This window comes from Sparus aurata, chromosome 2 (genome assembly GCF_900880675.1).
Source record: "Sparus aurata chromosome 2, fSpaAur1.1, whole genome shotgun sequence".
Taxonomy (NCBI): domain Eukaryota; kingdom Metazoa; phylum Chordata; class Actinopteri; order Spariformes; family Sparidae; genus Sparus; species Sparus aurata.
In genome coordinates this window covers 17,564,300-17,578,735 of record NC_044188.1, presented here as the reverse complement: position 1 = coordinate 17,578,735, position 14,436 = coordinate 17,564,300, and the positions used below count along the sequence as shown (strand labels likewise).

The window sequence follows — 14,436 nt, the reverse complement described above, 5'->3', positions numbered from 1 at the left end:
CTACTTAATGTTGCTCTTTATATTGTATTACTAATTTCAAGATTCAAGTTTGGAAATTTACCGACAATCACTTAAACTGATTAAAAATCCCTTTCGATATGTTTAAAGACGTTGAATACTTTGGTAGGATTAATGATTCATGTCTGACACGAAGAATTCAAACAGACAGTTGCAGACGGAAACCTTTTAGATTTATTTAAAAACAACACTCTTGAATCGGTTAACCACAACATTTTTACAAAAGCAGCTGTTACAAAAGCAGCAAACCGGAGTTCTAAAATAAAGCATGCCATGTAAAGCTTGCAGATGGCGTATGATGTAGATGAAGAATGGCGAACAGGTCGTAAAAGATGTGACTGTTGCGTCAGAAGACAGCTCCTCATGAGGACAAGCTGCAGCTCACTGATTGTCTTTGCTGCCATCTTCTGTGACAACAGTCCTACTGCATTGTTGCTGTGACCCCACCAGTCATCATCCACCAGGATGGCACGTTATTACACTTTATTATCAAATGAAGCTCTTGTCTTTGCCGAGCCCATGACTAAAATCTACAATAAGTTGCAGTGCTCTTTTTTTTAGAGCTTTTTTGATGCAAACAGCTGCCTTCACACACCATGAGAGTGTGGAGAGTGAACCAAACCAGTAAAGTTGCAGAGCTGAAACTCACTATAAAGCTCCGTACAGCTGCAGATTCAATAATTAGCTTTTTTAATTCAAATCGGCTCCCAAACCTCATGTAGCTCTGCGGGTAGAGCAGGTCGTCGAGTGATCGGAAGGTCGCTGGTTTGAATCCAGGCTCCCCTGGGCTGGTCTGGGCTGCGTGTCTAAGTGTCCTTGAGCAAAATACTGAGACCCCAAATTGTTCCTGATGTGCAGTTTGGCACTGTGGCCTCCGCCATCAGTGTATGAATGGGTGAATGTGGCAAATAATGTGAAGTGCTTTGAGTACTGGAAAAAAGCTCTATATAAATGCAAGACCGTTTAACAAGCTTAATTCAAAATACACGTAACAATATAGGTTTCAATAAGAAATGTAATTACAATATTAATCATTACTTTTTTTATCAAAATTAATAGCGTTCCTTTATTCAAAATGAGATATATCAGATGCTGTTGCAAATGTAAAATAATGCAGGAAAAGTAATGCTTAAAAGTGTGCTGAAACATGCAAACAAAATATTCAACAAGAATACTTTTTTTTTTTGTTTGTTTTTTTGTTTTACATCAAAGTTAATGCTACTGATTGCTAATTCTAATACTGTGGCTTGAAGTTGCCTGCAGTAACACTCCCCATTCTGGTTACTACAGATCTCTCGGATGGCTCGGGGGAAGTGAAAGAGTCAGGTCTTTACATTAAGGAGATGGACGTGGTGCAGGAGGTCAGATACCCTGCCAAACTCTCCACTCCTGAATAAACCACAGGATGCAGCCCGTTCAAGCAGCCATTCTGCTCAAAATTTTGTCCTCTGTCTGTGTTTTCGTCCTTGTCCTCGTCCTCATACTCGCACGATTTCCGTCGCCCAGTAAGAGGAGGTGAGACCTGCATGTAGCTGTTCTCGACTTCCTGGAGGGCAGAGGCGGAGGACAGTGTCGTGGTGGTGACCTGTGGATCCGAAACCAGGCTGTCCTTTCTTAACTCCTCCCATAAGTTACCTGAGAAAATGAAAAAGTACGAGAGGTGTTCAGGATTCATTAGCCAACAGAAAAACAACAAAAGCTGTTACAGTCACACAGGAATTTACTGTCTGATAGCATTTTTCTCCTGTTGCAAATCCATCACTCCTCAAATAAATTATGCAGGGTTTTCGAACATGATTAGAGAATAAAGACAATTCAGCAAACAAAACATGAAAGTCAGGATGATTGGAAACTGATTTAACATTTCTGCTCTTGCTGCACCGTGAAAACAACACCAAAATCACAACTAAAGAGCAAGAAAAGTGTTGCCTCTATTGGCTGGATAGGAACATTTAATTGAGGTATCAGCCTACAGATCCGTGATCTGTCTTAAAAGCTAATATCCACTGATCATATCAACGCTCATGTTTCTGTCGATATCTAAGGAAACTATGTGCAGACGGCGGACGAAGTTGAACCTGCTTGTTTTCTACCAATAATATTGCCTTTATCTGAGTTTCATACCTTGCAGCTGCAGGTCCGTCAGACTGGGGTTGAGCGTGTCGATGTCATAACCGGTGTCTCCCTCATTCATGAAGTCCTGCATGCTCCTCAGGCCAACAGTGTACTCAGCCTGCAGGTTGTAAGGAGGTGGCATCTTACTAGCCATGGGTGAGCTCAGGCTCTCAGCAGCGGCTGGCTCACCACAGGGTGAGTAGAGGGCAAAGGATTTGCTGGGGTGAGCAGCCATGGGAGGCTGGTAGCAGGGCAGCTGAGGCTGAAAATGGGCATACTGTGGATGATTAATGGATGGGCAGGGTGGTTGAACTTGGGATGGGGTGCAGAATGACGAGCTGGTGCTGTAGATGGGAGTCACTCTGGATAACAACGCTGGAGTGGGGTAAAGTGGCAGAGACCTGTGCTTCTCTGGTCTCTCTGCCATCAGACGATCAAGGCATTCTGTGAAAAAAGTGTGCATCAAATAAAGCTTGAATCAAATTAGATTGATTAACTCTTTTAATATTATATTGTAATGAATTCCCAGAGAAATCAGCCTCCTCCGAGGACCCACCTGGCTTTGCCATGCTCCTGCGAACGCTGATGGGGTCCTTGCGACGCCACTTATGCAGCTCGTCCTGCATTTTCTCCACCTTGGCCGGATTGAGAGACCACAGGCAGCCTTTACGGGACGAGTTCCCATTTTTGTTATCCACCTTCACAAAGCACTTGTTCAGGGAGAGGTTGTGGCGCACAGAGTTCTTCCATCCATCAGGAGCTGTCTGAAAGCAGAGAGGGAAGGAGACATGCAGAAGAAAATAAATTAACACGTGATGTGTGTTTTTACTGCTTTTATTCTTTTTAATTGTATTTACATAGAAATTTAGCATCTTCCATTGTGGTGTCTTTTGGCTTGTTTGAATTTTTGATAGACTTTGTCTTCCTGTTAAACCGCCTCCTGAGTATCCTGCTGAAGCTTTGTCTATCAAAGCACTTTATTATTCTTATTCTTATTCTAAAAGGCTCTCACTCACCGCCCGACTGCGTTTCAGTGTCCAAATGTTATGACAGTTGTTAGAAACTTCTTAAATCCAAATACATTAACCACGATACCCAACCATGCCTGGAGGAAATATTAAAACATGTAATCATTTCTCCACCATCTGCAACATCTGATATCTGCATGCCATAGCAAGTGTCCGCTGAACTGAACTGAACTCTATACCTGACAGTATGCAGAAAGTATTTAGATATATCTCGTGCCTTTTGCGAAAGTGCCACAACTTCCCCGAGTATATCAGAAATTATCTGTCTCATCTCTCTTCTGGCCCTGCAGCCTGGGTTTAATGTGACAGGCAGCTGTTTGGAGCGCAGCCATCTATAGAGCCCCTTCTGTAACATGAATGGCAGCAAGTCTTTGAGCTCCTTCCAGACGTGAGTCTCAACTTATTTGATTTGTAGATATGCGGAATCCTTTGGAAAAAATGTACATGACGACCCAAACAGAAGTGCAACCCTGCAGCTGGATAATTTAATCGCAGTCACGAGTACAGAGGCAAACATTTTGGGTGTTTTCACAAAGTTATACAGCCTGACAGGTGACTTGTTGATTCAACAGTTTCGACAAATGTCATCCTGCATCGTTTGCACATCATCACGACCCACGTGGGGAAACCAAACGTCTGATTTAATGCACTTAAATGCATCTGATCAGCATTTGTATCATTTGGTGTCACAAAGAGTTAATGAAGAAACAACACATTATTATCATTATTACTAGCTTATTGTCAGACTGCAAACAATCACATGTTATGAATAATGACTGAGTGGTTGCGACAGGACGAGAAGAGGGATAATTCATGTTTCAGGGCTTATTAGAGCCTTGACAATCTTCAGAAGCCTAATGTCAGTTTTATGACCGTTGAAGAACAAGCCATTTAACAGAGATGAAACCACATAAGAAGTAACTGAAATCCCACACTTTTTCAGTGGGTTAATTCCAGCAGGTGACGGTGAAAACATGAACTGTGATACCTTGAAATAGGGGAAGTGTTCCGTCATGAAGCTGTAGATCTCGCTGACCGGCAGGCTTCCAGTTTTACTGTTTCTCAGAGCCATGAAGATCAAGATGCTGCAATCAGGACGGAAACATTTTTACATGTTTTAAGGTCTATATTTTTTCCTATTTTATATTCTTTTTAGCACAAACCAATGCCATCTGTTTAAGTTAAAGATAACAGTCACATAAGAATTGTACACATATACAAACATATCACAAAAATATGGTGAAATGCGAAGTTACCTGTATGAGTAAATCGGTTTGGGGAAGAGTGAAGGTGTGGTGCTCCCCTGTTGTGACTTGGTGGATAAAGAATACTTTGAGCTGTTGGGCTGCTCATTGTTGGTGTACAGTCTAGATGAGACCTGCAGAATACAAACACATATATAAGATGAATAATCTGAAAACCAATAAAACGACTGAGTGTTATGTCAAAGCCTCGATGAGTCATGTTTGTCCATAAAACCATGACTCATTCTGATGTTAGAAAAAAAAAGACAACACAGCGGCATGGAGGGTTTTACTGCTGGAAATATTGATTTAAGCTCTAAGCTGGCTGTTATTCTTACAACTAAAAGGTGTTTATGAGATAACTGCACTTCATTACAAGTGAGTGTGTGAGTGACACTGTCTATTTGAATGCTTATGGAAACATGGATCTATAATAAAGGTTTGACATGAAGTGAAGTTAAATGTGAGATGCATCATTATGTGTAAAAAAAATGCCTCTAACAGTTCATTCCTACAGTCGGGCTTTAATTAACCACCTCTGACACCGCCTCAGGATCCAAAATGTTCGTCCACATTGGTCAAAGTTTCAGTACATTTAAGCACATTTCAGCATCTATTACTTTGTGCCAATTTTCTGATTTTATTTGGGCATGAATACAAGACTATGCATAATTTTTCATTGTCAACATAATAAGATGCTTTGTAGATTTAAATCTTACTCTCTAGTTTAGGTCAGGCTCATTAATAAATAAGTCTGACAGCTGCTCCTCCACCTATTTACAGCATCCTGTCTGACAAAATAGTTCCAGTGCCCCTGGGTGACAGTGTCTTGGCTCATTTAGATTACTGTGATAACATAATTCAGCAGCTCAGTACCTGTTGCTCATAAATATTGTGTAACACAAACATCATATCCTTCGGTTTAGCCACACAAACACACTAACCTGCTGTAGAGGGCGCGATGAGCCGTAGGATTGGTAGCTTTGAGACAGAAAGCAGGAGGGCTCTGCTGGCACAGTCGGTGGTTCTGTGTTCGAACTCTAAATATGAGGAGGCAAAAAGAAATCGTTCAAAAGAAACAATTTAGACTACAATGTTTTTATGTGATTAATCAAATTTGGGCCTAATCTTGACTCCTTGGCATAATTTCACACAGTTCATTGGGCATATCATTTAGCCAGCAGTTGTCTATTTATACATCTAAAAATTTGCAGTTTCAGAGCAACATAATCATTAATTTGGAGTCGTCTGTCTGTCCACTTGATGATTCAGGCTAAATCTTTTAGCTGCTGAATGTAAATGAAAGTTCTCAGTCATCCGGGTCATGGTATTTCTAAGTGCTCTATCGTAGGTGACTGGACTTGTTTCAGTTTATAGAAGACGTTTGTTACACCTCTCATCCAAGAGGCTTCTTCAGTTCTAACTAACTGGAGGGGAGTTGCAGGACTTTAAACTCTGTGTGGGAGTGTCCTTACAGAGTCGTTAAGGACACGTGTGAGTTCTGACTTTCAGAGAGGTTAGGGTCACTGGTCGTTGACCCAACCGGCCTTCATGTTGGGTTGCTAGGGCTAGGTGAGCCAAGGTGTGAATGGCTGTTAAGCAGTCTGGGGTGACAACTCAGTACTGCACTGTAGGTAGGTGTGTATCGTAGGCCACTGCCTCTGTTCAAAGATGGTCATTCCAATTTGACAAAGATGGATGATTTTACTCCCTTCAAACCATCAGTCTTCTCTAGCCAAGATGATCAAATTGTTGAACTTAACAAATCTGTGAGGACACTCCCACACACAGTTTAAAAGCCTGCGACTCCCCTCCAGTTAGTTAGAACTGGCAAAGCCTCACGGTTGAGAGGTGAAATGCCTGCAAGAAAAGTGAAACATGTACAGTAGCCTACAATACTATAGCCTACAGCACTACAGAATTAGTAGCTGAATGCTTTACTGCGTTCAGCGGCTAGTCTCAGTTGCAAGCCAACTGTAAATAAAATATAATACACTACCTCAAACGTTTATTTTTGCAAGTAATATTCAATTGAACTTAAATTAGAGAGATTTTTCATATGTTCTCATTGACCCAAATGTTTTGTCGTGCACCTCAGCACCTACATGCCCAAAGCATTACTGAACTGTTTGATGGGGATTAAATCGGTGTACCATGAGTATAGCAACCTGAAAGCTGCAGTTGTACTGGTCCCAGGATGTCGTTGCTCCGCCAGTGAAGCTGTGTGAACCATTGTCAGGGCTGTGTGTCTCCTGCAGACAGCTGAGGGACGACGAGCACTGTTGGAGATGACCTGCAGCCGCCACTGCCCCATCACTGAACTGTCGCTGGTACGAATGGAAAGGGTCAGAGTCACTGGGGCCTCGTCCTGGTGCTGTTTCTGACCCTGAACAAAGGTTCTCATCATCACTGTACCTCTTGATCACAGCTGCGGTCCTCATGCTGAACGTGTTGCTCTCATGCTGGGTGAAGCAGACATCCCTGCCTTCATCTGCCTGTGATATGACCATTAAAACAGTAAATACAAATTATTCCACATGTCATTTACCATGAATGCTAACCGTTGACAATTCAATCAGGGCTGGGATCAAGGCCAAGGAACTGCCAATTGTGAATCCCCTGAGGCCACAAAATCTCCTTTCTCTCATAGTAAACATACCACACAAACAACTGTCTCAGCCTTTCACACTCACATACCTCCATACGTTATAAACCTCCAGTGCTTAGGAAATACGCTGAGGAATTAGATGTTACAACCAGCAGTTGGTTATCTTAACTTCACATAAAGATTAGAAACAAGGGTAGAAATCCAGCCTGGCTCTGTCCAAAAGTAAGAAAATCTGCCTGCTAGCACAAGTCACTGCAACAAGATATTATGTGTTATGTGTATGTGAGCTTTAAAGGTGCCACTAGACAGAATTGCTTAGCTCCGGAGAGAGCCAGGCCAGCCGTTTCCCCTCGTTCGCAGTCTTTATGCTGAGATAAGCTAACTGGCTGCTGTTGTAGCGTCATACTGACCATATGCACATAAGATAAATTATGAGCAATCGCAGGTTAAACATTTCTCATTTGAACACACCATTCATGTACAACTACAGTCTGTACTACTACAGACTGCAGCAACTGATTTTATATTTCCAGAGGAATCAGTTATTGTTCAGACATTAAGGCCTGAGGCAGCTTAGTACCTGTGATTCTGCCATCTGCTGGCAGGAGGTCCCACAGGGTTCGCAGGTGTGTAGACCGGCCTGAGGGATTGATGTTTGAGACCTGCTGCTGCTGCTGCTGCTGCTGCCTGGGTAAAATTGCTGGGAGTCTGACATTCTGCACCAAAATCTGCTCCTGCAAAGAGATTTAGAAAAACATGAAAAGGAGAATGGCCCAGTTGTGATCAAAGAGATAATGTATCTTACTGGCTGGCCCAACAGGGAGCTGCATAGTTTGAAATTGATAACATTCATCAATTAGCAAGATTAAGTCAAATCTTAGGGTCATAGGACATTTTGTTTGCTCATTTTCAATTATCATTACAATTAGGAACAGACAGACAGACAGACTCTGGCCAAAGTTAAAACATTTGCCCGTGTAGAATTTTACATTACATTACAGATAGGCAGTTTCTGTTTATGAAAAAGTAAGTTTGAAAAAAGTTGTTGTAGGATGTATAAATGCTCTTTGAATATAAGGGATCCTTGATAATCTCTGCTAAAGAGGTTATGTTTTCGTGTCCGTTAGTTGGTCGGTTTGTTGGGTTGTCAGCAGAATTACACAAAAACTGTACGGTACTGTACTGTACGGATTTCCACAGGATTTGGATGGAGGATGGGTCTCGGACCAGAATAGACCCCATTAACTTTTGGTGCTGATCCAGATAAATGGACTGATCCAGGAGTTTTTTTCGCACTTCTTCAACTTTATAATCAATTATATAATGCATGGATCTTGAAGGGAGCTACGAGTGAGTAAAACTTGTTGCAGATCCTATAAAATTCAGACCTAGTGAATTTGAATTTATTTGATAGTGGATTAGATTTGATTCAATAAAAGGGGACTGCTGGGCCTTGGCAGAGGTTTGTGCTGAATGTAATTCTAGCTGTCTAAAATCTGAGCCAGAGGGCAGAGTGACTCTGTGCAAGAAGTCAGTCAATTAATGTAATGTCTGATCCTAGGCCATTATGCATCTTAACAGTACAATACTATAGGCATACTTTCCGCCTGTGGGCCATCTATAAATGTCATCTTCAGTGCTTCAGAGGTAAATGTTTTAGCATCCCCACCTTAAATTATTATCAGATAATAAACGAAAATGCGAGTCATAAAATGGGGATGTTTATGATTCTACTTTTGATTTATGTTGCTCTTAGAACATGACAGGAAGCACAAAGCACTTATTATCACTGATCCTTTGAGATCATATCTAGAGTCATTATTGTTTTGTAAATCTGCAAGGTACACTATACTGTGTCCTCTGACAGCATGAGACCAGGCGTGAGAACCGTTGAGTTCATTTTCAGTGCCGGTTTATCAAAACACCAAAGTTTGACGTTAGTGGATGTACACGGGGCCGGAGGTCGAGTGTGAAAAAAGTGACATCCGATATCAGCGGAGCTGACAGACACGTGGCTCACATTCCAGGTGAAGGTAACCTAAACACCAAGCTCATTAAAACTGCCAACAAACCATGGCTGTTAGGTCACATAAAGCCAAAAAATGCTGAGGCAGAGAAAGTAGGGTTGACCTGTAGTGTGTATGAGTGAGAGAGAGTGTGTGAGAGAGAGAGAGAGAGAGAGAGAGAGAGAGAGAGAGGGAAGGCAATCACAGCTCTTTCTGTTCAGATCAAAGGGAGGTGAGATTGTCAAGTTGAAAGTGGAGAGATCACCTTTTCACCACGGTGGCAACAAATCCTCTCTTCTGCTTGACAGACACGCTGCCACCAGCCAGAACGGATGCACTTACAGTAAGGGAAGTAGAAACTTCACCAGTGGTGTGTGCGTGTGTGTCACTTTCTAATCTTTAAGACCATGAAAAGAAACAAGTCTTTTTGGCTGTTTTAGTTTCCGTAGATCAGCGGCTCTCAAAGTAACAAACAGGGAATAAATCATTTACACAATAATTCCTTCCATAAGTGGCACAATGACAGAATCTATGACTATTTTGGACATAGACTTAATACACCTTTCATAATAAAACACTGAACACATGTATAACATTATTTTTCACAATAGGTCAGCAATCATTGAAAAACCCAGCCTTTGAACAATATATTGGTTCTGAAGGTATTTCCAGACTCCCTTTGAAGACTCCTACAACAAATATTCCATCTTGTGTACGAAGAAAAAATATTTTTTCACTTTTTGTTGTTTTCCAAGTCGTGCCTCTTTGTCCTGATCCACACAGAGAGGGTTAACAAGAATTACATAAATCTTGTTAAATTAGTTAAGCGTGAACCCAACCCCCATCAGTTGCGAAAAGCAGGTACACGTCATTTCCAGCAATGAGGTTATAGGAAACACAGGCGCACCTTGAAAAACTTGTTAAAACTCTTGGCGCAACAGACTGAACTTTTTCTTGAGACTTACTTTCTTTTGAGTTTTACAAATATCACTTTTCTGGGATATCTGATGCATATCGTACAGATGGTGTACGAGCAAAAAAAGCAAGCAATTGGGTTCAACTGTGAGGATCAATAGAGACGATTGCTGGTTATTATGCTGGTTTGTATTTGTATTCGCATATTATTTGTAGAATAGAATTTAATTGTCCCCGTGCAGTACAAACAATGCTGGCCTTGTTCTCGAGTTAAGAGTAGGACCTGCCCACTTTTCTTGGCTACCGTGAGATGTAACCAGCACTTAAAACTTAGGAGCGGTCTCTGCATCTTCAGCCAATATGTTTGAGGAATTCAACGAAGTAAGAAGTACTAATTACTAAGTGTGTTTCTCCTGCTTCTGCGATTTACCCACTCTTCAAAGACATGCTGTTCCTGACAACGTACATCACTGGAGAAACAATACAGCTGATTAAGTTTTGGTTATTTTCCTGTGTGATTTTGATCTTATCCTTTCTGTCGATGTCAGTTGATTCAGTTTTTAGAATCTGAAAAGTTCACTCATAGGACCCGCAAGATGAACGACAGCATTTCAGCCTACTGTGCCCCCCATATTGAAGGGCGGGTGCACAATTTTCCACAATTGTTTTTTTTTAAAACAAGAGTCAGGTGCCCGTATGAACATTGAAAACAGGTTTTGCTTGCTGTAATCATTCCTCCCCATTCATACTGGCCATTAAAGGACACCTTCACCCAAATTGAGGCAAACTCATCCCCATGCTGGTGGAAAGTTGTCCACAAAACATTTATGGAGCTTCACAGCAAAACAAACATTACAGCATTCTGCTAAATAACAGAAGAATGGGGGGGCTTGTTTAAAACACAATAAAAAGAAGGAAAATAACCAAATGGCTCCAGGAAGGAAAAATTAGCCCCACTTCCAGCAGCTGCAGCTGTACATTGCTGTTGACAGGTTGGTGTAAATAATAAAATTCTGCTGTTTGATTAGTACTTCTAGCTTTGATACATCCATTTGGTTGGTTAAAACTTTAAATTTTAATTCAGTTTTACTTTACTTTGATTTTACTAACATTATGAATTCAGGATCTTCTTCCAGTATCACATTTACCACACACACTCATTGCTCAAAAAAACTCTTTAAATGTATTGATTTGTTTATCATTTTACTGCTGTGTAAGGATTTATTCTTGTTCTATGTAGCACTAAATCCCTGTTGGCTCAAAATGCTGCTTGTCAGCTGCTCATTATTGCACATAACTCTTTATGAAGAAGGTGATGTATTGAGAACTCTATCTGGATTCCCCATCACGGAACATGACATAAAAACCACACACCACCCATTTGATCTCACGTGTTGTCTTGCATCATTGGCCAAAAACGTTTTCACATTATATGCAAATTATCTGGTTGTTTGTGATGAGGCAAGCCAGGGGGAGCGTAAAAAAAGGGGCGAGGCTGGGATAGTGCCAACAAATGTCAAAAGTTGAAGCCAGCAAGTTGTAGACACAGCAGTATAGAAGTAGTTTGTTTACATATATTGATTTCAATCTGCAAGGGTTTGGATGAATTAACAAAAGTTTCTTTGGACTTTTCTGGGCACAGCACAAACCTGTATGGCATCATGTGGAGTCTGGAGTACTGTGTGTTATTGACTCACCCACTGCATATTGTGCAGTACATTTCAAAGTGGCGGTAACTATGTAGTTTTACTCTGGCACTGTAAGTAAAGTTTTGGGGTACTTGTACTTCACTTGTATATTTCCAATTCCACTTTACTCCACTTCATGCCAGAGAAGAGAAATATGGTGCACTTACTGTGCTGCACTACATTTATTTGACAGCTTTGTTACTTGTTACTATAAATCATGTTTCACATATAAAACATTATAAAATACAGTTTACAACTTTAAGCCTTTCTGATGGCTTCATTTAGGTAACTGTTTGAACCCCCAAGAGGTCCCATTCTCCAACATTTCATTCAAAGTCAAAGATAAGAGGGAAGTCTAAAATATAAATAGGAAGGTGTTTAACAGCACTTTGTTTTTTCTTTCTTTTCTCTCAGTAACCATCTCAGACTCATCTGGTGACCCTCGGGGCCACGAACCCCCTTTGGTTAGAAACCACTGCCCGAAACTACCAAACTACACTGTGTAAGTCAGTTGTGACTCACCGCTGTTCACTGCTTGTTCATCGATTCATCAGTATCAGTCATCTGATTACGTGAAATAATAAACATGATTGACATTTTGCTTTTGACACCTACGTACCTTTTGATTATAATGCTTATATATATTTTTTCGGTAAGATTATAATTGAATGACTTGTGATAGAGTACTTTTACATTGTGGTATTGAGTACTACTCCCACCATTGAGGTTTCGGGGCGTTTTCTCAGGGATCGTCAGAATGATGTCACCTCGACAACCAGCAGGATTGATCACGTTTTAGACTTTCATCGAGGATTCAAGACCTTATTTTTTTTTAAAATAACATCATATCATAACATCATCAATAACATTTCTTATCGTTTGTGATTAATTCTGAGACTTGGTTTAAGGTGACTCGCACTGCCAAGGTTTTACGTGCACAGAGGCCCACATCTGATGACGGTCACTAAATGGTGAATAGACGTGGGAGTATTTTTGCTGTGTCCTCGATATTGTCAGATATTTTTATTACAGTGCATCTCATTACATCATTTTATGACATGACCGCATTGAATTATTTTGATTTGGCTATTTTACCAGAACTGTGTGAAAATTATGAAGTGATTACATAATTATATTTGACAAGTGTTGCAGCATGATCACATCTATTCTGGATCTAAGAGTAAATATATTTTATCCAAAGTAGTATTCACACTAATTAAGTGTAAAACAGTCTGTGATCCAGACAGTAATATGATACTACCAATAAAAGATACATAACAAAAAGATAATAGATTTTGGTTAACTCTAATACGAAAGATGTCTTACTGCAGACTGAACAAACGCAATAAAAACAAATGTCTGTGAAGTGGAAAAGATTTCGTGTCTATAGTTTTCAAATGAGATAAACAGGTTCGGCTTCATTGTCAAAATAAAACATGGTTACAGTGTTTTACCGGTAGACTTGACGTGAGAAAGCTGCCGCTGAGTGTCACAGAGTTCAAGCATTGTCAACACCTGCAGCTGTGACAGCAACATCATGACAAAAGTTTAAAAAAAAAAAAAAGTTTTTAAAGAGTGTAAATAAAATGTTTATCAGAGCAAAAAGAGCAAAAATGTTGCAGCAGTTTATGTAGAAAAAAATATATAAAACTGTAAATTAACTCACCAATCAATTGCTGCCCCCTCTCTTCTTTGTGGATTTGTAGCCTGGATTTTCTCAGACCTCGGACCTGAAGCATCTGAGCTCACGTCCCTTGTGAATCTGCACTCCTCGTGGCCCATACACTCTGACACTGAGCCACTTCTATTAGATTGGCTCTCTAAATATGTTGTATGGAAATGGTTGATGGGCTGGTTTTAGATTTTGGCAGCTCTGAATATCATCCTCAGTCTCTGTTTGTGTGCGTGCGTGCGTGCGTGCGTGCGTGCGTGCATGCGTGCGTGTGCTTGCGTGCGTGCGCCTGTATGTGTGTGTCTCTGGCTCTTGCCTAGGCCAGCCCAGGAATAAGATATACAGACACAAAAAACCTGCCGCAACAGGTTCCAAAAGATCTACTGGTGCAGTCATTGGCAGCTGGCAGCCTTCTCTTCCGCCTTCCATCAGTCTTTCTTTGCCTGACTGAATGGTTACTTGTCTGAATGGGACATAAGATACACTAGTGATCACAGCCAGTGGCAGTGAGCGGGCGCCGTGTCCTGGTTTTCTGAGCTCGCCCATGGCGAAGTCTGTCATACTGTAAATGTGATCTATCTCAACTTAACTGCTGTGTATTCACACACAAAAAAGTGCACACAAGTAAACACAAGACGGTTTATTTGTGCTTTTAAAGCATGCAAGAGCAGCGCAGGCTACTCAGTGTGGACATTTCAGTTTCTGATGCAACCAACAATGTCATAAATGAAAAAACGTACCAACCAATCAGGCTCATTGTTGCTCTGCAGGATGGGAAGTCAAACTTATCTCAGAACCATGGGGCAGCTCCATCGCACATTTAAGATGCTCCTTTTGCTTGAGAGAAATTGAAACTCCTCTCCATAACTTTTACAGTAAGGGCAGGAGGCTCACACAGTAAGAGAGGTAGAGAGGTAAAGGAGAAAGTGAGAGAGGGAAAAGGGGGTAAAGGTATGTCAGTACAGGTAGATTCCTATCCTATCCTCCCACTGAACCAGGAAAACAGTAACAGCCTTAGCCTCGTAGCTATACCTTGAACAAACTCTGTCCTCAGTGAGAGGGTGAGGCAGAATGACAGAGACAAGAGGATTAATTACAGATTGAATAAACTCTTGTGTTACAGTCCAAGGCCTCTGCAGAGC

At 41.0% G+C, this 14,436-nt stretch overlaps 1 protein-coding gene across 1 annotated transcript; it reads right to left on the bottom strand.

The window, feature by feature from the left end:
- Positions 1–208: 208 nt before the first annotated feature.
- foxn1 (forkhead box N1) lies at positions 209–14,095 on the bottom strand. Its single transcript, XM_030442885.1, has 9 exons — positions 14,035–14,095; positions 7,594–7,747; positions 6,574–6,900; positions 5,350–5,445; positions 4,418–4,539; positions 4,150–4,246; positions 2,690–2,897; positions 2,143–2,577; positions 209–1,653 (listed from the first exon to the last, which is right to left on the bottom strand). Exons 1-9 carry the CDS (start codon positions 14,049–14,051, stop codon positions 1,349–1,351), a joined length of 1,761 nt encoding a protein of 586 aa, XP_030298745.1. The 5' UTR covers positions 14,052–14,095; the 3' UTR covers positions 209–1,348.
- Between the last annotated feature and the right edge of the window lie 341 nt (positions 14,096–14,436).

Bases quoted from the DNA above. Each gene is read 5' to 3' on its own strand.
- foxn1 (XM_030442885.1), bottom strand. The intron at 2,898-4,149 runs GTATCACAGTTC...CTCTGCTTTCAG, and splicing joins AACACTTCCCCTATTTCAAG to ACAGCTCCTGATGGATGGAA. The intron at 2,578-2,689 runs GTGGGTCCTCGG...CTTTTTTCACAG, and splicing joins CAGGAGCATGGCAAAGCCAG to AATGCCTTGATCGTCTGATG.